The 24,852-nt window shown below is 44.9% G+C and overlaps 1 protein-coding gene across 2 annotated transcripts in view; it reads left to right on the forward strand.

The window, feature by feature from the left end:
• Positions 1-24,852, forward strand: part of LOC143928074 (complement factor H-like) — a 1,075,600-nt gene that overhangs the window by 101,759 nt on the left and 948,989 nt on the right. For both annotated transcript variants that reach the window (XM_077452686.1, XM_077452684.1), the window contains exon 5: positions 23,372-23,560. In XM_077452686.1, coding sequence (XP_077308812.1) covers positions 23,372-23,560 — 189 coding nt within the window. The remainder of the gene's footprint in view (positions 1-23,371; positions 23,561-24,852) is intronic.

Raw genomic sequence — 24,852 nt, forward strand, 5'->3', positions numbered from 1 at the left:
GGGTTCCTCTTGGAAACTGGGAACTCTTGTGGGACTTCAAGTTTGCATTCAATTGGACAATGCCATATCCTGGCTTATGCCAACCATCAGGGAAGTCTCACTGTGGTAAGAGGTTGGGTTCTGGCTGACCTGTGTAGAATGTTCGTCCTCTCAGCTAAGCATTTATGGCGTGGAAAAATTGGCAGATTGATTTCTCAGTAGGTAACAACTGGACCAATGAGAGTGGTTCCTGGACCAGCAAGTACTCCTGGACCTCTGCTATTGTTGACAGACAACGGATGTGAATTTATTGGTATGTTGGTTCAACAACCAAATGCACAGGTTCATCTTTAGGTCCCGGGGAGCACTGATGGAGGAGGTGGATGCACCAGTGGCTTCTGGTCGATTATTACACATTAATTTATGCATTTCTACACCTGAAGCTATCCTTCTAACTTGCTCTGCTAGATCCAGTTGGAGGGCATTCCAGTTGTTCTTGCAGCTGTGGATTTTCCCAGGTACTGAGGGACAGGCATTGTGTTGTGTCATCCCTACAGACTAGGAAGGTGTACTTTGGGTGATGTGAGGCAAAGGGCTTTCACCAAAGGAATTTCTCAGTTGGCCATATTCTCTCCATAAAAAGAGGAGAGTTTGGAACTTTAAATGAGACCTCTGATATGTAAAGCAAAATGCCTTCATCCCGGGTTTGCAAAAAGCAAAGAAAGAAGGGGGGATTTGGGACTTTGTGTGAAGCATGCAGCCGGAGAGCAAAAAGACACTGTAGATTGTAAAAATGTGTTTATTCCATGAATGTAAAATAGATTGATTGGCATAGCAATTCATTATAACCTGCAACCCATATTTTCTTAGATTGCATATAAATGTAATAAACAGTGGCTACAGCGGAGTATTTATACTCCTCCACTATGCAACGGGCACTCTTTTTTGGGTCAGTGTCCCTGGGATAGAGTGCATGGTTAGCACATATGCTTTTTAATTAACATATGAGGTAATGTCTATACAATTTTTTTTTTTTTTTGTGTCCTTTCCCCAACTTTCTTTGATGTTTAGGTTTCAACCCTTTGTTGCGGGTGTTTTTTATTCAATCACATCAAATTTCCTTCATTTTGGGGCACATGACTACTATTGGTGACTCTGTTAGATTGCCTTCTACTTTTGGTTTGGTTGACTCGGCTTCATACTATCTTCATCTTTCCACATCCCCATGGCTCCTCAGTATGAGCACTTGGTCATTTCCCCACTATGAATTTACCCAATCTCCTCATACACAATTTATATCCATCCACAGATGGCTTTGGTCACAAACCATGTATTTCCAATGGTTGTTCGGTGGGGTCCACACTCCCAGTCGCACCCCACCCTTCAGAATTTCCCGTTGCTGTGCCCTGGGCTTTGACCCTTTAGCTTCTGCGTGAGACGATGTCCGCAGCTTTGCCCCAGTACCCGCCGCCACACTCCATATTCATTGTCAGTCTAAGTATGGGTGGATGTTCCATCATTCCCCCCTCACCCTCTTTTTGTGCTCAGTTTACCTACTGTTCACTTTCATCGTTTTTAGACATCCCTTCTATGTCTGCTCCTGATAAGTGACATTGGGTCACGAAATGCATCAAGCTTAAGATGCTACAATCATGGGTTTACATTCAGAGGTTATCCTTCCACATATATGTGGGATGGACATATTCTGTTTCTGAAGCTGGGTGTGAACCAACATTTGGCCCTTAGTGTCATCAAGGATCAAGTCCGGCATTGGCTATTCTTTTTCAAACACGAATTTGCATCTCATTCTCAGATTAATACCTGTATTCCGGATATCACCCATGAGGCACTCTCTTTTAAATCACCATTGCACCTATCTGATTGAGGCCTAGTCATTTTGACCCGTTAAAGTCCTTACATTGAACCTATTAGGGACATTGCCATTTCTGTCTTCATCTGCAAAGTGGCTGTTTTTGTAGCTATCACCTTGGTCAGACATATGTCAGAACTGGCAGCCCTGTTGTGTAAGGGATCATTCTTGGTCCTTTACAGGGACAAAAGAAGTTTTGAGGTCTAGGCCTTCCTGCCTTCCAAAAGTGGTATTGCCATGTCTGGATGTGACTCTAATTCACCAGAAGGAATTTTTTTTTTTTTTTTTTCTGTATGTAATTTTAGCTGTTCATGTCTGTCTCTTAGCCTGGGCTTCTTTCAGTAAGACTGACTTGCAGTTTCATTCCTGATTTCTCAGAAGAGTACCCAGGCTTTTAGCTCCACCATTTCCATATGGAATCATCAGAGCATTGAAGCATGCAGTCTTAAGAATAGAGTACCTGCAAAAGCTTATTCCACTAGAGTTGTGAGCACTTTTTGAGCATTTCAAAATTAGGCTTGTTTGTTTCCTGGCTTTCAAATGATCTTCTTTTCACTCATTGCCTAAAGTTTTACCAGGTTGATGCCTCTGCTTATGCTAGATTTGGGTACAAAGAGGAAAAATTTATATAAAGTGTTTGAGACTAGGGATGAGCTTGGTGTTTGAGTTGAACATATGTTCGTCTCGAACACCGGGTGTTCGCCTGTTTGGTTAATTCAGAACTTTGTGGACCATTCACACCATATTAGTGTGGCGCGAATGTCCCACAACGCACTACGCCATCACAGTGCATTGCTGGCTCATGATTGGCCAAGCATGCATTGTGACCCTGCATGCTTGGCCAATCAGTGCCGGCAGCGAGGAGAGCCATAAATGGCCACAGGCAGGATGCCTGTGGCCAATTATAGCTTGGGGGTTTAGTATACACCCCACACTATATAAGACCGCCAGTGTGGCAGCCTTGTGTAGTGTGTTGCGGCAGGCAGGGATAGTGTCTTGGGAACCTAGCGCTGGTTCAGTGGGTGTTGTGTTCCTCCTGCACAGTATACACCTGAAGCTACCCCTTATTGCTGGTGTTGTTCTGTTTCTGCAACACAGAATACTGTGTCATCTGCTCAGTGTGCACCTAAAGCTACCCAATAGCTGACTTTCCCATCTCCCTGCAGGCCATTACTATGTCTGGAAGGCCAACAAGGAGAGGCAGACGGTCATGAGCCAATAAAAGAGGGCAAGCGGGTTCTGTGTCTAGAGACAACAGTGCTGGTTGTGGACGTGGTGCATTGTCGTCAGCACATGGCCATGGGACATGCTTGTCCTTATTTTCGTCAGCTGAACATGTTCAGCTGCATCATGCCGAAGACTTGGTAGAGTGGATGACCAAGCCCTCCTCGTCATCCTCTCTCACCCAGGGGTACTAGCAAAGCAGCTGCCAATGCTTTCTCTTCCCTCCTCTCAATGTCCTCAGTCACTGCTTTCCTAGACCCACCATGTCCCACAGAGTTGGGTACTTGCTCCTGGAGGATGCCCAGCATTTTGAAGGCTCTGATGAGACCCAGAGAGAGGGGATGCTCAAGAAGGAGGGCAATCTGGCAGTCATGTTCCATCAGCTGCAGCATACTGCCAGGTTTGCTCCAGTGATGAAGAGGGAGGGGATGATGAGGTCACTGACTTCACGTGGGTGCCTGATAGGAGGGGGGAGGAGGAGGAGGAGGCACATCTCCAATGAGGCAGGATGCCCTCTGGAGGCCAGCTTAGGGGCAGCACACCGACTGAATCACACCGCAGAGCTTCGCCTGTGAAGGGCGCTGCCTCTGCGCGTTATTCCAAAAGTTCTTTGGTGTGGGCTTTTTTTCATACGAGTGCATCAGATCGCACCGCTGCTATTTGCAACATATGTCTCAAGCGTATCTCGCGTGGCCAAAACATCAAAACACAATACAAGTAGCCAACATTAACAATGATACAATTGCATAAAACCTAAAAACCAAAAAAAAGTAGCGCTTAAAGTAAAAAAACACCTCATGGAGAGAAGTGTTGTTATAACACACAAAAAATATATATGTAAAAGATGGCGTAGCCAAGCTACACCAAATAAAGGCAAGTGCACTTAATGTAACTACACAAGTGTGAAAGTCTTTGTGACTGGTGACATAAAAAACAGAAAAAGTTCAAATAATGTATGTACCAAGTGGCCTGGGACTATACACCAAGACCCTACATAAGAAAAAACAATAGTCTCTATAATCCTAGATGGTCACTTCACGGTAGAGAGTAGCCAGGATCTGTTGCAATGCCACATGTCAAAATACCCAGGAGGTGAAGAGACCAGCAGCTGGATGTCACCCTTCATACAGATACCACGTTATAAACAGGAAAGGTAATGAATACGCTTACCCGAAGTTGTGGACCCACACACCTTGGTGGTGAGTCATTTAGACATCAAATTGCGATAGACAGCAATTCCCCCATTCAGGTGATGTAAACCTCAGCTATGCCAATACACCATCCAACCTCGGGGTATCCAATCCGGGATATTTTTCGGCTCCAAGGTGGTAAAAAAGGACAATCACACCCTAAATAGGTGCGTAAAAAATGCAAACAGAAAAAGAGGGGAAAAAACAAAAAAGCCTCTTCATAGAGCAGATTAATCCGATAGAAAATGTTTTATTAAAACAAATTTAAAAAACAAGATACATGTATGTACAGGCCCTCAATGAAGAAGGGTACAAAAATACAGATATCAATAAAAAAAAGCGTAGAAAATCTCGCCTGCAGGCTATGTACCCGACATGTTTCGAAATAAACTTGCTTCAACTGGGTCATAACCTGCTGTGAAATCCCACGCTCATATATAATGCTCTATCATCACCTCAAAATTAACATCAGCTGCTGTTCAAAGACTGGGGCGGCAAAACTAATACAAAAAAGTTACTCCTACACACCTTTGCTGACACTAACAGGGATAAGCCAATCAATGAAGGGGCAGTATCACATCTAGCTTCTGTCCCTCCCATTCAAAACCAATCTACCGACCAATCAAGAGGGGATAGACATGGACCCAATCAAAACGGGCTCGAGGGGAGGGGCGGAGCGAACCCCCAGTCAAAACCGCCCACCACTCTACTATCACAGGGGAACATCATAGAGGCAGACATCATAAAAATAATATCCGCCTCTAATCTACTCTACATGGCAGAACATGTCCCTCCTCTTCACATAGGGGATGATCGGCGGTCAGTGTGAGGATGTCTACGTCCGAGTGCCACAGCGTTGCCATATACAGGCATCCGACACCGTGACAACTACGAATGTCACTACGTCATCACGCATCGCCTTCTGAAAGGCGATGCGCTCCAAGCCTCCCTGTAAACCATTCTCCACCAATGGAGTGACTGACTCACTCCTGGGAAATTAGGCAACACGGGACAGGGGAAAGAAAAAAAAAAGTATGTGTGTGTGTGTGTGTGTGTATATATATATATTTATAGCGTAATACACCATGGTTTTCGACTATCTTAACAATAGTTACAATCTCCCCTCTAGTGGCCAAAAGAGGGAAAAGCGCCTGTCTTTGAACATACCAGCCAGTGCAAATATAAAAAAGAAAAGAAACAACCTGAAAAAACTAAAAAATAAATAAAAATAAAAAATACATTTTCATTAATAAATAGTATTCACCACTCCTATATCGGCACATAGGGAATATGTAACCTAAATAATTTCAAAAAAATTATATAATTGCTGTAAATTTATAATGAACCAAGACCAAAAAATTATTTTAAAGTATATCCAACAAGCCATGAAATTGCCCCCAATACCTAATAACCCCTACTTCTATGATTTATTAATAAAAGTGTTTATGTCCAAATCAAGATTCAACCCAAACGGAAAATAACATTTTAACTGATAAATCCAAAAAGTTTCCAATTGGGAAACACCCCTTATTTTAGATTCGCCCCTCCAATGTGGAGAAAACGCATCAATAACTTGAAATTTAGTCCCAAAGGGATTTTTATTATGACAGTGTAAATGGTGTTTAGGGACACTATGATTGGTCAATCCTAATCGTATATTAGTAATGTGTTCATTTACTCGCACTGAGAATGTTCTAATCGTGCGTTCCACGTATTGCCGCTTGCAAGGACAGGTAATGAGACTACAAAACGTGTCGAGCAAGTGGCAAAACATTTCATGTGGTATATCGTAGAGGTGACAGAGGACTCAAGAGTCGATCTTGCTGCCACATAAAGCATAATGTATGCACACGTTACACCTCCTGCATGGAAAAAAATCCCTGTCTCCCTAAAAAATGACTTTTTCACCGGGGGACTAATCATATTTGGGGCAATCATATTTCTCAAAGAAGGTGCACCTCTATAGATAGTGCCTGTCCTTCCAGAAAAAGCAGGCGTTAAGTGAGGGCCGTTCTTCAATACGTCCCAATGACGATCGAAGATAGCCTTAATCTGCTTGGATTGTACCGAGAATTGAGTAATAAAAGACCATTTCGATTTAGTGTCCGCTCTGTGTGTGGTACGTACACTAGTGAGGGTGGACCTATCTAAGGTAGCAACTCGACAGATCTCATCATCAATAACATCAGGGGGGTAGCCTTTATCTACAAACCGTGATTTCAAGACATTGGCTTGCAGCAAAAAATCTGAAAGTGCTGTACATTTTCTGCTAATACGTAGCAGCTGGCTGCGCGGTACCGATTTCAGCCATGGAGCATGGTGGCAACTATCCATAGGGATATATCCGTTGCGATCCGTCGGCTTCAAATGTCTTAATGACCAACCGGCGGTTCACAACAGATACATCCAAATCGAGAAAGTGTATTTCGGTTGTACTCACATCGTAAGTCAAAGTAACACCCATGTCATTATCATTGAGGGTGACCATAAATTCATGTAATGACTCTTCGTCCCCCTTCCACAAGAGGAGGAAGTCGTCTATATATCGTGCCCACAGCGCCAATTCAGGATGCTGTAAGGCATAGACGTAAATGGTGCTAGAAAATAATACCATCTACCATAATTTTCCCAAAAGAAAAACAATAAAACAGTGCTCAATATATAGATTACAGACTTAAAAGCATGTCAATCCTATAGGTCCATTCCATATTTGACATGTGCGATTAGATTCGTACGTTCGGGAGGATCCGAAATGCGAATTGCCATGCGTCCGAATTTTGTACGAAATACAAACTTTTGTTTACGATTTTTTGGATCAGTCGTCCTTGCGTCGACGACTCATGCTTATTATGAGGGGCTCCCACCTTCCCTGTGCTGACTTCCTCCTGGGGCTGTAACCAAATTCCTGTGCTGTGCTGACATACTGAGCACAGCAGGGGTACAGCCCCAGGAGGAAGTCAGCACAGGGATGGTGGGAGCCCCTCATAATGAGCACATGGCTGCCATGCACAGCTGCTCCAGTTTTGATCCCCCGCACTGTACGGGGTCACTGGAAATTGTTTGGTGTTACCATGCATGCGCTCTCCGCACATCCCCTATGACCCCAAACAGTGTGGGGGATCTATCGAAACTGGAGCAGGCGAAAACTGGACCAGTGGTGCATGGCAGACAATCTGCTTCTCTTTCATTTTCAAATCTTAACGGAACGAACTGAAGAGAAGCTGATTGGTTGCCATGGGCAACTGCTCCAGATTCTGTTCACTCCAATTTTGATCAATTTCCCTAAATGTCTTTTTATCTGTTCTAGCAGTCATATGTATAAATGAGAAGAATGGTGGAGGCACATCAGGGCACATTGGGGAACATCAGGGTATATTGGGGAACATCAGGGCACAGCGTTTACCAGCCAGCATGCAGAGTAGCGCAGGAAGCGTGTGCAATAAGTTCTCTCTCTCCGCTGCTCCCTGGTGGCCCCTACTCTCTTCTCGTCCATCCCAGATGATGTCACAAGCAAATAGGGGTAGATGAGAAGCGAGGTGAGGGAATGTGTGGAGGGACAGGGACCAACTAAGACCAAATGGCCATCTCTGCTGCAGACAGTCAGTTCAAGGAATGTTCAGAGTGAGGGAGGGGTACCCCAACTTTGGAAAATTGATTTTCAAAAATGCTGGGGCTGACAAATAGGACATAACAACCTCCTTTGCTGATATGGGTTTTTGGGGCACACTATGCTGGAGGTTCTCATTAGGGTGTCAAGTGCCTCAGCCAAGACAGAAGATGCTCCGCTGGCAGGAGCTCTGCTCACTTCACTAGATGATGCATGGGAGAGGGGGTCTTCAATATCTTCTTCCTCTTCTCCCAGCCTTACCATCTGCCTTTCCCTCTGACGCACCCTGTCAATTAGTCTGTCCCGCCATGTTGTCAGAGCACTGCACTGCACAGCCGTTTTTCCCTTGATTCGAGGGTCACACATGGCAGCCAGCATCAGTTCTGGGCAAGAGACAGTCAACTCCTGCAAGCGCCTGCCCAACTCCATCAGAAATGTGTTTAGCAGAGCCAACACATCAGGTTGAGGGCCACCACCAGGCAAAGGTTCCTCAGCCGACTTGAACTGCTCCAATTTGCTCTGAAGTTGGTTGAAGAGTGGGAGCACATGACCAATGCTTGCATCCTCGCGGCTTAGGTGTTCTGTGACAGAGAGGAAAGGTTTGAGGACTGCCACAATCTGCCCAATTATAGCCCAGTCCTCCCTGCCTAAAGGTCTCTCTATGCCAATGTTATGATCGCAGGCCATGGCATGGAGAGCCTTCTGCTGCTTAAGGATGCGTTCCAGCATTGCTAGGGTTGAATTTCACCTAGTTCCCACATCCTGTTTTAGGCAGTGTTCTGGAAGCCTGCCTTCCTCTGTTCCACCCTGAGGTGGTGGCTGTCCCTCACACTCGGATGGAAGTGGCCAGCCATCTTCCAACAAGAGTCCACCACTTTGGACAGCCTTCCATCGCCACCAGAAATGGTTTCCACCAACCGAAAACTGTCAGTTACCACTTGGTGGAGAAGGTGGGCTGAGCAGCGCAAACCCACAAAGCTGCCATCCCTTACAGCCTTGGCCATGTTGCTGCCTCCATCAGTGACAACATAGTCAATCCGGTAGTTGCTGTCTGCCTGTCCAAACCACTGCAACAACATTTTCTGCAGGGCTTGCAGGACATTTGCACTGTGTGCTTTTCATCAAGCACCTCAGTGTGCAGGAGGAAGGAACGGTGCCCCTCTTTGTCAACTGCTGATGAGGATACAGATGTTTGAACTACATCATGGGACACCTTGGCCTGCCACCAATGTGCCGTCAGGGACAGGAAGGCATGCAGGGCACTACATGCACTCCAAAGGTCAGTGGTCAGGTGCACTGCCTGTCCACCTGCCCTTCCAATCTCCTCCGTGAGCACCCCGACACAAGACCTGTATAAGGCTGGCACCACAGTTTGGCTGAAGGTCTTACATGATGGCACACTGTACTGTGGTGCAACAGCCTGCATCAATTGCTTGAAGGGCTCACCTTCCACCATATTGAAAGGTGCTCCTCCAACTGCAATGAGCTGGCCAATCAGGCGTGTTATTTTATGCACCTGCACCCGAGACATATCCTTACTCTGAAAGCCACCAAAATCTTCCAGGGTGGACTGGCTGGTATGGATTGGATGCAGGATGGTAACAGCATTATTTTCTGCCTTATACTGGCTGGTGGTGCTGGCACTCATGGTGGCTGTGGCGGTGCCACTATTGGTTCCCCTTTTTGGTGTTTTGAGGAGTGGCCATAATACTTTTCTCCCCTAACAGCACTGCATGGTGGTGAACACACATGTGCTGGTTCATGCCACTATTACTGAGATGCCCTATGTCTCGGCCCCGGCTGACCTCCCTGCCACAGTGCTTGCATTTGGCCTTCTGACCGACACCAATTATTTTAAGATGCTGCCAAATGCTGGAACAGCAGCCACCACCTCGGACACTGCCTGATGGAATCCCTTCCACTGCACTGGTCACACTCTTTCTGCGGTTCAGCAGGAGGAAGAGACCTGAACATCCCAGGTATTTTGGGTGCTGTGATGGATTGAGGCCTAATGGTTGCATTGGCCCATTCTGATGCTGGGGGTTTAGAAAGCACTTGGGCAGGGGTCTTTTCAGGAGAGAAAAGTAGTGGGGACTTAGGGGAGAAACTTTCTGGGCTGTCGGTGGTGCTGGAAATTAAATTGGTCTTCAACAATGTCAGGAAAGCCTGCTTCCACCTCTTTCACGTTGCCAAGGGAACAGTGATCATTAGAATAAGTAAACTGTCTCCTTGCTGATCACTGCCAAGCTCCCTGTAGTGCTGATGGTGATAGCACTGGCAGCAATGGTGGTGGTGACATCATCATGAGCCTCGGCCTCCTGACATGTTTCCTGCTGCATGGCCAGGATCTCCAGCTTTGGCTGCACAAATGTATGTGCACTGGGAACCCTTTTGGCCTGCCCTCTTCCATAAAAGGTACCAATGGGCAGCATGCTACCAGCAGCAGTGGCAGAGGTGGTAGTTCCACTTTTGCTATGAACTAGGCTGCTGGTTCTCGGAGGTAAATCCTGGAACAGCTGGCGACGTGCAAATGTCTGCTGTTTGCCAGGCTCTTTACCACCAGCATTCTTCACTCCCATTTGCCTCAGCTTTATGGGAGGTGAGCTGAGCTCAGAGGGCGCAGAGACAGAATGTCCCACCTGCTGCTCATGTACACAGCTCATAGCTCTCCCTCTCCTAACAGCACTCCTTCTTTTTTTTTTTTTTTTTTTTTTTTTTTTTTAGATTAAATTTGTTTATTACAGTTATCCCATTTCTCTCTATGCACTGCATAGTACACAATCATATGGTCTGGATGCCATTACAAGATCAGCCTTCAATGATGGGAACACGCTAATATTTAAAGAAATATTCTTTAAAGCCAACAGCTAGACCTTTTAAATATGACCACTCTAGGCAGCATCATAGCTATCTTTGCTGCTCATTTTTCCTTTTTAAAAGTTAGAAAAATGTAGACAAAAATATGAATTTGATTGCAGCAAACTAACACCAAAATCACCAAATGTACAAAAAAAAATTATACCAGCAGAAAATAACAAAATATTAACTAAATGAAACAAGAAATGGGGGGGGGGGGGGGGGGAAGCTCTCTCAAAACCAACCAAAAATAATAATAATAAAACCAGAAACTAAACTCTAAGCCCTTGTACACATGGTCGGACATTCCAACAACAAAATCCGTCGGATTTTGTCCGAAACTTGTGTTGCATACACACAGTCGGACAAAGTTGCTGGAAAATCCGATCGTTTAGAACGTGATGACGTTATTTCGTTACGACGGGACTACGTTCAGGCTAGTAGCCAATAGCTTTGGTCTAGGAATTTGATCTGAGCATACGTGGCACTTTGTTCGATCGGAATTCTCTACACGCAATCGGACAAAGTCCGATCGGATCATGTTGTCGGAAAGTTTTATAGCCCAGCTCTAAAACCTTGTCCGTCGGATATTCCGACGGAAACAGTCCGATGGAGCCCACACACAGTCGGATTATCCGACAACACTGTCCAATCGGACATTTTCCGTCGGAATGTCCAACCGTGTGTACAAGGGCTCACAGATGATACACTCGGAAACTACAACAGATATAAACTAAAATGAACAATGAAAAACTAAGGATTGCAAAGATATTCGCTCAGATGCACAGACAAAAAATTGTGTGATCTGCTCCACTACACTAACCCACAAAGGGAAGTCACATGATTGGGCCTGCCCTGTAGGCCTCAGCAGCTGAAGAAAACCTCTGATTGGTCAACCAAGTCACATGTTGTTTCCGTAATATCGAAATTTTAGACCGAAACGCAACTAACGAAAATTCGTATTTCGGATAGGAAATTCTTCAACGGAATTTCGTATTTCGGATAAAAACCAAACTTCCATCAGCATCGACTGTCATATTGAAGCATATTTTTGCCTTTAAGTTCATCGTAACAATAAAGAGGGGGTCCCCTGGGGGGTGGACTTTTAAGGCACGTACAAATTATAATAGTATACAAATTATTTTATTACATAAAACCAACAAAAGGTAATTGAATATACAGTATACATTAAAAAGTACACCAACAGGTATATATACAACCAGTATTGATGCCATGTCGTATCATTCATTTGAACAAACACCCTACGCGTTTCGGAGCTTGGAAAAGCGTGTCCTTCTTCAGGGGTGTGTGGATACAATGTTTCTGTAGAATCTATTAAATGGCAAGGAACAGGGTAGCACAGTTATATAGTATCTAAACAGGTGGTGACACACGGGTACAAAAAATAGTTAAACAGAAACAATTTTAAAATACTTACAATACTGTTAACATATATGACAATAGCCACTGGGCACCATTTGATAAAAGAACAAACAATTGTACAGGATCAGATGGGTATATTTGACTCTGCCAATGCTCGAGGTATATGCCCCAGTCTATCTCTATTTAATAAAGTGTTGTAGAGATCCTGCAGGAGTGGTGTGAAAACAGGTCTGCAGTCCCCTATTGGGGGAAGAAGATTTTTTTCATATGAACTGGGACTTTTATAGTTGTTTTACCCAGAATAACACCTGGATAGGAAAAATGAGAAATAAAAAGTAATGATAATAATTTGAATGGGGTAAGAATAAATATATATAAATAAAGACTGAAAGTTAAACATTAAACAATGCTAACAAAAAAAAAATATGAAATAAAAAATATGAAATAGAAAATAAATAAAAAGTAAAAGGTTTGACCCCACCGGGTGAGCGGTGCAAGTGGGGAAACACTGGGGCTGACAATTAAAGTGCAGGGCAGAAACTAGCGTGTCATTTAAAAAGTACAAATAAAAAAATTAATTAAAGTATAGGTTGCATCTGAATAAATTAAAAGATGACAGCCAGCAATGTAGTAACAAAAGGTTCGGCACTGACAGTGCTGCAAAAGGGGGGCCTCCCTATATATTATGTGTATCAGACAAATCTGCTTATTATGTAATGGAGTAAAGAGTATTGAGATATCAGATATCATCTGTATAAATAAACAAATATACACTGAATAGCACAAGCAGAATTCACCTTAGAAGTATAGAATAACAGGGAAAAACTATACCTGCTGTGATCAATATTGCATAGGAGTAAAAAACGCAGGGTGAACCACACTTTGATAACTTACTTCACCATATGGAGTTATGGGAGAGGATGAGAGGTCCGTCCAGCCGGCGTCCTGCAAATAAGGTCTGCAGACACCGGTCAGGGCGGCTCTGATAATAAAGGCCCCTTTAACTATCAACAGCTGATGCTGATTGCAGTGCATCAGCTGTTGGTGAGCACGTATCTCCCTGCTACAGGTCAGCCCCCTGGGCGGTTTGTGCGGGGCCACGCCCCCCACGCCACCCAGACCAATCTACAAGCGGCGCCACTGAAACGCCCATCCCGTGGACGAGACAAGTGCCCCGGGAGTGGCAAAACGGCTTCGGGCTGAAACGTAATGAACGTTAGTACAAGTTAACGAACCTAACAACAATTCATATTTCGTACGAATTGAAATGGAATTTCGGACACGAAATACGAAGTACGAATTTTAATATGAACCGCAACAGAACGGAACAAATTTATTGACGGCGCCCATGTCTGTTCCATATGCACATAAAAAGGCAATAAACATAGTATGGGTATTGAAAGCAAAAGGGGTGGGGGGACAGGAGGGTTTTTTTATTTTATTTTATTTTTAAACATAGTCCACAAGCACAGCAGCCATCCGATGGAAACAGAAAACAAGTTCCCGGTAGTACTGGAGAAAACAAGAAAAAGTCACCTCTGGATACAGACGGTATAGCAGTTTCTTTAATGCTATGTTCTTTAATTTCAGTGATTAAAAGCAGGTGATGTATTGGTCCCATGCAACGGGGTGGGGGGAGAAAGCATCAGTTCAATCATTCCCTTATGATGTTGAGTCCTGGTAAGTCTGTCCTCAGCTAATCACGGCAGTGCTGATGTTTTAATCCGGCCAGCATCAATGGAGGGGCGTCTGCACGAGATTTGGAACGCAAACAAGGCTTCAGGCCAGGGGAAATTACTTCACCGAACGTGCGATGCATTTCCTGAGCTGGTAAAGCCGTGGATGGTGTGACGGCTGGTGTGCCAATGGAGTGCAGCTGTCACACCATCCGTGGCTTTGCCAGCTCAGGAAACGCGTCGCACATTCGGTGACGTAATTTCCCCTCGCCTGAAGCCTTATTTGCGTTCCAAGTCTCATGCGGATGCCCCTCCATTGCTACTGGCCGGATTAAAACATCAGCACTGCCGTGATGAGCTGAGGACAGACTTACCAGGACTCAACATCATAAGGCAGGGATATGCAATTAGCGGACCTCCAGCTGTTGCAAAACTGCAAGTCCCATCATGCCTCTGGCTCTGGGTTTCATGATTGTGGCTATCAGAGTCTCGCTATGCCTCATGGGACTTGTAGTTCTGCAACAGCTGGAGGTCCGCTAATTGCATATCCCTGCCATAAGGCAATGATTATGCTGATGCCTTATTCAACCACCCTCCCCGCTTTCCATTGCATGGGACCAATACATTGCCTGCTTTTAACCACTAAAATGTGAGTTTTATTACTATTGCTTAACATTAAAGAAACTGTTATACAGTCTACACTCAGAGGTGCCTCTTTCTTGTTTTGACCAGACATATGTTGACCTGCCATGCAGCTCATTGGCAAGCGTACCTTAAAGACCCACACCAAAGAACAAAGCGGACCTCTCCTTGCTCCTCATCAGCTGGCATCTCCAACCCCATTAGACCTTCAGTCCTCTCTGAAACCTGCACAGAGAGGAATGAAGGTATAGAATTAGGTGTGTCACAGCCAAGTACTTGCGGGCACTCTGCTAGCAGTACACCGATGTACAGCTGCTGGACCGTCGAAAAAGTTCACGCCCAGCCATCCACATGCCCAGCGGTCGAATGCTAGCTTGGCTAAATTGCTAGAACTTCAACTGCTTTTTTCAGTTGGTAGACTCGACCCCCCTTCCGTGAGTTTTTGCAATGTGCGGTTCCTCAGTGACAGGTTCCCAAACGCCACTTTTTCTCACGGAAGGCGATTCCGGCTCTCTACCGGCATGTGGAAGGCAATGTCCATGCCTCGCTGGACAGGACGGTCAGCGGTAAGGTGCATATTACAGCTGAGTCATGGTTCAGCAGGTATGGACAGGGACGTTGCGTATCTTTCATGGCCCATTGGGTCACTCTTCTGGCAACTGGGAAGGAAGCAGGACAAGGTGCAGTAGTGTTGGAGGTTGTTCTGCCCCCACGCCTCCAAAATGTTACTACTGGTTGTGACACACCTCTCTCCTCCACCCCCTCCTCTTCTTCTTCCTCCATGTCCTCTTCCAGTGCTTTGTCCTCGAAACCAGCAGTGCTCCGTAGGCATTCAAGGGGCTACGCAAGTACGCATGCAAAAAGATGCCATGCCGTGCTTGTTCTTGTTTGTTTGAGGGACAGGAGCTACACTGGGGCAGATATTTTGTCAGCTCTGCAGGGGCAGGCCGAGAGGTGGTTGACGCCACGCCAGCTTAAGCCAGGAATAGTGGTTTGCGATAATGCCACCAACCTCCTCTCTGCCCCCCTACATGGACAACTAACCCATGTGCCCTGTGTGGCTCACGTCCTTAACCTGGTGGTGCAGCAGTTCTTGTGCAGGTACCCAGGCTTACAGGATGTCCTGAGGCAGGCCAGGAAAGTCTGTGTGCATTTCCACCGATCATATAATGCCAGTGCTCGGCTGGCTGAGCTCCAAAAGGAGTTGAACCTGCCCAAAAACCGCCTTATATGTGACATGCCCAGCAGGTGGACCTCAACGTTGGCCATGCTGCAATGGCTGAACACACAGCAGAGGGCCATCAATGAGTACCTGTGCGACTATGGCACCAGGACAGGGGAGCTTGGTTTTTATTTCACAATGCCAATGAGGCATGTTCAGGGATGCATGAACTCTCCTGTCACCATTTGAGGAGGCCACGAGGATGGTGAGCAGTGATAGTGCATTCCTCAGTGACACTGTACCTCTTGTCCACCTGTTGGAGCATACGCAGGAAGAGGAGGACTTCCTTGCCTCTCAAGGCCTCCTCTATCCAGACAGTGTTCCTGTTGTCCCACCCATAACACAGGAGGAGGAGGAGGATTCTGTCAGCATGGGGGTGGAGCCTGGCACTCAGCATCAGCAGCAGCAGTCTTTTAGGGATGATTTACAGTGCCAAGAAACCCGTGGTCTTGTACGTGGCTGGGAGGAGGTGGCTGCGGATCATGTTGTCCTTGGTGACCCAGAGGAATCCGGACCGAATGTCTCAGCTAACCTACGCTGCATGGCCTCCCTGATCCTGCAAAGCCTGCGGAAGGATCCTCGTATTCTTCGGATCAAGGAGAGGGATCATTACTGGCTGGCCACTGTCCTTGATCCATGGTACAAGGGTAAGGTTGCAGACCTTATCTTGCCATCGCAAAGGATGAGACGTCTCTGGGAGGCCTTGCAGAAAGGTCTGTGCAACGCATTCCCAGAGATTGGGAGGTTACAAACTCCTGGTCCTGGACAACGTGTTGCTGAGGCTTCGGTTAGTCCAGTGTTTCTCAAATCCAGTCCTCAGGCCCCCCCAACAGGTCATGTTTTCAGGTTTTCCATTATTTTTCACAGGTGATTTGATCAGTTTCACTGCCTTAGCAATTACCACAGCCGTTTCATCTGAGGGAAATCCTGAAAACATGACCTGTTGGGGGGGGGGGGGGCCTGAGGACTAGATTTGAGAAACACTGGGTTAGTCACAGAAGGAGCGGTGGAGAAGGTGGCCGTCTGACCGATGCGTTCAGACAATTTTTTTAGTTTGCAGCCCCAAGGTATGATTGGTTCCAGCAACCATCGCCAGCGTCTGATTTACATGGTGCAGGAATACCTAGGGGCAAGGTCAGACTTGGACACCTTTCCCACTGAAAATCCTCTGGCTTACTGGGTCTTGAGGATGGATCACTGGTCAGAGCTTGCACAGTATGCAATTGAGCTACTGGCCTGTCCTGCATCCAGCGTTCTTTCGGAACGCACCGTCAGTGCTGCTGGAGACTTTGTAACCGATCACAGGGTGCGCCGACTCGGTTGATCGACTGACCTTCATAAAGATGGATCAGTCTTGGATCACCACCAGCTACCAAGCACCTGAAGCTGATGTAACCGAATAATGTTTTTTGAAATGTCACATCCCTTCAAGACTGCCTATGCTGATGCTGAGTGACTGTCCTGTTATGTTGACTGACTATCCTCTTCCTCCTCAATGATCCTGCTGATAGCTTGGAAGAACATTTTTGGTTCTGGGTGACGCCACTAGTGGCTAAGGCCCAATTTTTCAGCCCCTGTTTAACAGGGGCATGTAATTACAATTCTTGATATTTCACAGCAGGGCCCGTTCCTGCGCCCACCAAGAGTAACTGTGAGGACTTATAGTGTTGTGGCACCAGCACCAAAGGCCCAATCTTTCTGCCACTGTTCAACAATGGCAAGTAATTACAATTCTTGATATAATGGTTCACAGCAGGGCGCTCCAGCGCCCACCAAGAGTCACTTTGAGGGCTTACAGTGTTGTGGCAACACCAACACCTTAGGCCCACATTTCTGCAGAGCAAATAGGGCAGGCCCCTACTTTCAAACATCAACTTACAAACGTCTCCTACTTGCAAATGGAAGGAGACAACAGGAAGGGAGATGAAAAAAGACGGACGGCAAAAAAAATTATGGGGTGATAACCCTTCCCTAGGTTTTCAAAAAAGCTTAAAAATAGATTTTTTGGACTGGAGCTACAATGTACCAGTTCAAAATTACAAACAGATTCTACTTAACACAACAAACCTACACAGTCCCAGTCTTGTTTGCCACTGTATACTGCTGTTCTGAGTATATAGGGCCTGGGGACCCCCACGCCTTTACTTTTTTTTTATTTGGGTACAGGGTTCCCCTTAATATCCGTAGAAGACCCAAATGGGCTAGTAATGGGCAGGGGGGGGGGGGGGGGCTACCCATGCCATTTTTCTCAATGATTTTCATCTGTATTGCCAGAACCAGACATGACATTAAAACTGCAAGCAGTTTTAAATGAATTTTTTTCCGTTAAATTTCATTTTGTGCAGGGACTGTTCTAAACGTGGGAAACGCACTCCACTTCACAGGCACACACGCACTCCACTTCACACCCCCCAGGCATGATATTTAAAGGAATATTTCACTTTTTTTTTTCACTTTAATCGTCATTAAAATCAGTGCTCCCGAAAAAACAGCCATTTAAAAAAAAAAATTTGGCATTGATCCATGTCCCCTGGGGCGGGAGCCGGGTCCCCAAACCCTTTTTAGGACAATATCTTGCATATTAGCCATTAATATTAGCACTTTTGATTTCGGACGTTCGAGTGCCATAGATTGTAATGGGGTTCCGAATTTATGGTGCGTGTGAACCGAACCGGGGGGTGTTCGGCTCATCCCTATTTGAGACAAACCTTGTTTCACCTTTTCTCAACTTGAATGCAATCAAACATCTTTAAAATGTTCATTTTCAAAGCTGTGTGGAAAAATGAAGCTGAATGATTGCCACAGGCAATTGTACTAGACATGTGCATGACGATAACATTTGTTCCATTTCATTACAAGTCGTTAATCTAGTTATTTATTTTTGAATTCGGTTGATTCGTTCAATTCGTATTCAGAATGTTTAGAATTTTCTTCATATTTACCATTTTATTTTTTTTTCGTTTCGAAACGATCGAATCAATACATTTTGAATCAGCCAAATCGAAAAGCTTTGACGCGTACACAACCGGACTTTCCAGCAGACTAGGTCTGAAGGGATTAGTCCGTCAGACAATCCGATCGTGTGTGGGCTAATCCGATCATTTTTGGAATAAAAAAATCAGACGGACCTAGAAATAGAATGTTTCAAATCTATCCGACAGACTCTGTTCCGAATTGTCTGTGTGCTGATCTGATGGACCAAATACGACGCAAGGGAAGCTATTGGCTACTGGCTATTGAACTTCCTTGTTTAGTCCCGTTTACATCATCACGTTCGAAACTAATGGAATTAGTCCGTTCGTGTGGAAGGTCCGTCGTAACTTCGCCGAAAGTTCTTCGGGAAGACCGTCAGACCTAGTCTGCCGGAAAGTCCGGTTGTGTTTATGCGGCATTAGATTTTTTTTATTTTTTTTTTATTTTTTTTAATTCGAATGTGGAGAAGTGAACAAACCAAAAGAAGAAAACTTCATCAAATGATTACAATGACTCTTTAAATCATGTTTTGGCTTAACTAAAACAGCATTATTTTTCAAAACGGTACTCTAATAACACACAGTCTTTAATTTCAGCAATATGTGTAGTTACTATGTGTGTAGTTATGTGTAGTAATTTCGACTGGAGTTTGATGTAAAATTCGATTTAAATTTCAGTTTGAATTTCTGAAGTTTGGCCAAAATTTTGTTTCGTTATTCAGAGCATTCTGTAAAATTCATTTATATTGTAATTCGGGTATTCAGATATATTTGAAATGAAAAATTTGTCCGACTATTATTTTGACACGAAACGAACCGCACATGTCTAAATAGTACCACTTGAGAAAGAACTTGCCTCAGACACATTTTATTAATCGCCCCCAAAGTGGTTCAGGTAACTTCGGAAGTTGCCAATAGTTTTTTTTTTCTGTTTGGCCCATTAGCCAGTGTTGCTATGTTGTTCACACTTCTATTGGTCTGCTTTTTGGACACCCCAGTTGCCTAAAGACCACCACACACATTAAAACCTGATTGTACAATGTATTTTAGATCTACCAAGAACTATATAGTACAAGGGCTTGCCTGATTAGATGCAAATTGATTGGACAAATTAGATAGGTCCCCATAATGCATAGCACTAAATAGCACAGGTTTAGCACATATCCAGGGTAGCTACAGGTAAGCCTTAATATAGGCTTACCTGTAGCATAAAGTTATAAAATGGGTTTAAAACCACCAAGAGAGGATTTTACTGCATGTACAAAAATCCTATTTTTGGTGATGAGATAAAGTTGTTGATGATCTTGTTTAGTTTGAGCACTTGCGTCTGAATGGGGATACATTTATGACCCAACTCTAATAAGACAGGGAGGTATCTCAGGATGCTGTCCCCACACACTGCTGCTATATTGTTACTATTTTATAGAACATTACTAATGGCATTGGCTGAATCAAATGGCTCTTCCACTTCATGCCCAAGTCCTGCACCAATCATAGAAATGTATAAAGGACTTAAGGCACATGAGCATCAGGTTTGTATGTCTACCTCTAGTGCTTTCATTCTACTACTGTATATTGTCTAGGCTCTGGTCCACAAATGTGTATGACCCTGTGTTTGATATAAAAACAGTGCAAACTGTTGCACATTATTAAAATACCATCTTGTGACTGAAATCACCTACAGTATATGATCCAAGCCTTGAAAAGTACAGTAAATGTATTTTGTTTTCAGTTGCAATCATGACACTGTAAATGCAATAGTAATTGAAGGTTGCTTGTTTAAAATACACCACTAGATGTCACAAGAGAAACATGCATTATGGAATGCTCTCCCAATGTTTCGGCACCAATTGTTACATACGTGAAAGTTCTATTTCTTTGTTTTTTTGTTTTTTTTTATAGCGTATCAACAGGTCAGCTGTCAATTGTATCTTTATATAATTTGTACACATCAAACCTGAATGACTGCAACATACAAGGATACAAGGTTATACAGTACAAAGTAATACTGACATATAATCACACACATAGGTTGGACTTGTGTCTTTTTTCAACCTCACCTATTATGTAATTGTTTTTACATTACATTTATTTGTAGATATTTTTAGCACCCTGTGATACATTTAAAATCTTTGGTATTTGTGGCTGCTGAGACAAGTTACTACTGATGTATTTCCTCTGACAAGATAAATGTTGTGTCCAATTACTCCTGCTTACCGTCTAAACTCGAGAGAGGGTGGGGATACCCTTGTTTTTCTGTGTATTTTGATTGTCTCACCATTGGGTGAAATAAATGTCAATGAATATTTAATGCTTGTATGGCATCCATTTTCTTGTATTTATTATATTAGCAATATATCAAGCCTGCTAGATTCAAGGACCTTGAGCACTGGATTTGTAAGCACCACACACAGCATACCACCTCTATATATAGTGATATTAATCATCAAATTTGAAAGTTTTTCAAGGATTCAGTCCACTCAGCAGAGTATGTTTTAGTAGTGCAGTGTTCTAAACCAGGGCCAAACTGGGAATAAAAACCAGCCCTGGAAATTTCATACCAGCCCCATAGCATCATTATACCAGCTCAAAAGCATAACGTCATTATTTTCTTATTCATAAAAGGGAAAACCATGAATTTTAAAGCACATTTGAAGAGCGTATTATATATAGATAAGAGAGACCTGAAAGCACATAAGGCTAGGGATATATATATATCTCTATCTCTCGAATATCAGTTAAAAGTAGAGCAATAATCAAGGGGGACACCTGGGACTCTAGGAATGTGTGGGGGGGGGGGGGGGGTGACTGGTGACCAGAGACCACCTTCCGCAGAAAGAATACACTAAGGCAGTGTTTCTCAAATCCAGTCCTCAGGCCCCCCCAACAGGTCATGTTTTCAGGTTTTCCATTATTTTGCACAGGTGATTTGATCAGTTTCACTGCCTTAGCAATTACCACAGCCATTTCATCTGAGGGAAATCCTGAAAACATGACCTGTTGGGGGGGGGGGCCTGAGGACTGGATTTGAGAAACACTGCACTAAGGTAAGGGGCGGATGGGAAACCTTTATATCAGTGCCCACATACATTATTTTATTCACTCCCCCCTTAAAGCAGTGACCCCCCCCCCTCCCTCAGACCTGGCGATGCTGTCACTGACCTCCTCTCAGGTGCACCTTGCAGGGCTCAGTCAGCCAGCTCCAGCTTGGTGGCTCTGGTTTTCCTATAGTCTCCTCTCCACAGTCCACACATGTCTGACTTCTCCCGTGATCCCCATCCTGGCAGGGCTCCCATTCTTGACTCCTCTTCAGACTCCCCCCTTTGGAGACTGCAGACATGATATAAGACAAGAGATGGTCAGAGGTTGCAGACATTATACAAGAGATGGTAAGTGGCTGCGGGCATAGTACAGGGGATGTCAGAGGCTGCAGGCATGGTACAGGAGATAGAGACTGCGGACATGATACAAGAGATCAATGCAGCCTCAGCAGTGCCCATCAAAAGCAGCCTCAGCAGTGCCCATCAAATGCAGCTTTACTGTGCCCTCATTGCATCATTGCAGCCTTACTGTGCCCTCATTGTTACCTCACGGTCATTGTGCCCTCATTTGTCGCCTTACTATGCCCTCATTTCTGCCTCATTGTCGCCTTACTGTGCCCTCATTGTCATCTCACCGTGACAGTCAATGTGTGGATTATGCATCTCCCGCTGTGTGATGGAGCCAAGTGTGAAATGTTTGGCTGCACTGTGATAAAAGTCCGGCCCTCCTCCTAGACCAGCTTGTTTGATAGACAGAACACTGCATCACACAAACTGGTCTAGGAGGAGGTCTGGACTTTTATCACAGCGTGGCCGAACATTTCACACTCGGCCCTCTGACACAGTGGTCTCCCGCTATGCGTGATAAGTGGGGAGGAGGAGGAGAGAGGGGAGTGCTGCTGCCACAGCATAGCACAAAGCGGCCCCAGGGCAGGCAGCCTACCGGGAAATGTCCCGGTATCACGGTAGGCCAGTCCTGCCCTGTTCTGAACATAATTGTCTCTCGGCCTCCTGGTTATTTCACACAGTTGTGTCTACTTCCTCCCCAAAACAGTGCTGCCTTAGGCTGGCCACAGGTTGACCAAAATTCAAACTGTTCAGCTGAATTTCGATCCATCTATGAGCAGGCAGATTGTACTGAAGTTTTTTTTTTTTTTTCATGTAATCACTGCGGGTGGCTATAGCTGTATATTTGTTCCACTTTCAGAGTAATGAAAGCAGATTGTCAACATGTCTGCCTAGCATTTGCAGAAGAAATTGTGATCTCCATGTTTCCCTTATGACAGGTTTACTTTAGCATTATCATAACATGTTAACAGCTGGCAAAACAGGATCCAATGCACACTGGTTTTTTGTTTTTTATCTTGTGAGAAGCATTTTATCCATGGTTGTTTTTATTAATGACAATTAATATTAATGACAATAATATGTAGTAATTCTCTGGTTTACAAATTTGTTGCTAGACACAGAGGTTTATTTACAATTCCTAACCCCCATAAAAGCCACAGGCTTTATTCTTTTACTGGAAGTGAAAATCTCTTTAAACATGTATCTTTTTATAATTTCTGAAGCTCCCATTTTATTCAGCGAATTTCATGCCTATACAGTATGTAAGAAGACCACTGCTACTATACTTTTTGGTATAGAAAAATTAAAAAATTTGCATAAGTGTCATAAATAATCAAATCAGTTTTTCTTTGTCTTTTCAGTTAGATTTTGTCCACCAGTTCAAGTTGGAAGCAATGTAAATCTTTTAACTACTTCATATGAAGAAGAGTATTCCGTCGGCCAAGTAATACGATTTGAATGTAAAAATGCTAACCAGAAACTAAATGGTGCCTCTGAGATTTTCTGTACATCTGAAGGAGAATGGAATGCACCACCACCAACATGTGAAGGTAACGATACTGTGTATATCAGCATATATCTACTATAAAAATAGTTTTAACGATACCAACGACAACAACAAACATCACTGTTCCTATTATCAAAATGTGAATAAATTGTATCAGTCTTTTCTATGGATGTTTTGGTACTAGGGATGCGCTTTGAGTTCGAATGGAACATGAGCTTGACTCAAACATCAGCTGTTCGATCATTCGAAGATCCAACATTATGGGGCATTCGTGACAAATTCGAGCAGCACGTCACGCCCCATAATGTACTGCGTCATCACAGTGCATTGCTGGCTGATGATTGGCCAAGCATGCACTATGACCCGCATGCTTTGGCTAATCACAGCGCCCAGTGGCGGAACTACCACCATATCGACCCGTGCGGTTGCTATGGGGCCCGCAGCTGAGGAGGGCCCGGTGAGCGGGCGGCAGGTGAGCCGCCGAGCTCCCTGTCCGCTCGGCGCTCGTACAGTCACACTGACTGTACGAGCGGACACAGCCAGGTGACTCGGCGGCGGGGGGTTGTTGGGGAAGCTGCGGGGAGGCTTAGTGGGTGGCCAATCAGCGGGTGGCGGGGCAGAGAGATGACATCGTCTCTCACCGCCCGGCGCCTGCCCTGCAAACTGCCAGCTCCGCTCTCACTCACTGTGCAGGCAGCAGAGATATTACATCATCTCTCTGCTGCCTGACTCAGACTGGCAAACAGAGTGACCTTAGAAGGAAAGTGACAATCCGCAATGTGTGACAGGTGACATGGCAAATGGACAATCCGCAATGGGTGGCAAGTGGAAAATCCGCAATGTGTGGCAGGTGACATGGCAAGTGGACAATCCGCAATGTGTGGCAGGTGACGTGGCAAGTGGACAATCTGCAATGTGTAGCAGGTGACGTGGCAAGGGGACAATCTGAAACTTGTGGCCGGTGACGTGGCAAATGGACAATCTGCAATGTGTGGCAGCTGACGTGGCAAGTGAACAATCCGCAATGTGTGGCAGGTCACGTGGCAAGTGGACAAACCGCAATGGGTGGCAGGTGACGTGGCAAATGGACAATCCGCAGTGGGTGGCGGGTAACGTGGCAAATGGACAAACCGCAATGGGTGGCAGGTGACGTGGCAAATGGACAATCCGCAATGGGTGGCAGGTGATGTGGCAAATGGACAATCCGCAATGGGTGGCAGGTGACGTGGCAAATGGACAATCCACAATGTATGGCAGGTGACGTGGCAAGTGGACAATCCACAATGAGTGGCAGGTGATATGGCAAGTGGACAATTTGTAATGTGTGGCAAGTGA

This window comes from Lithobates pipiens, unplaced genomic scaffold, assembly GCF_037356315.1.
Source record: "Lithobates pipiens isolate NorthernLeopardFrog02 unplaced genomic scaffold, aLitPip1_a1.2 Scaffold_23, whole genome shotgun sequence".
NCBI lineage: Eukaryota > Metazoa > Chordata > Amphibia > Anura > Ranidae > Lithobates > Lithobates pipiens.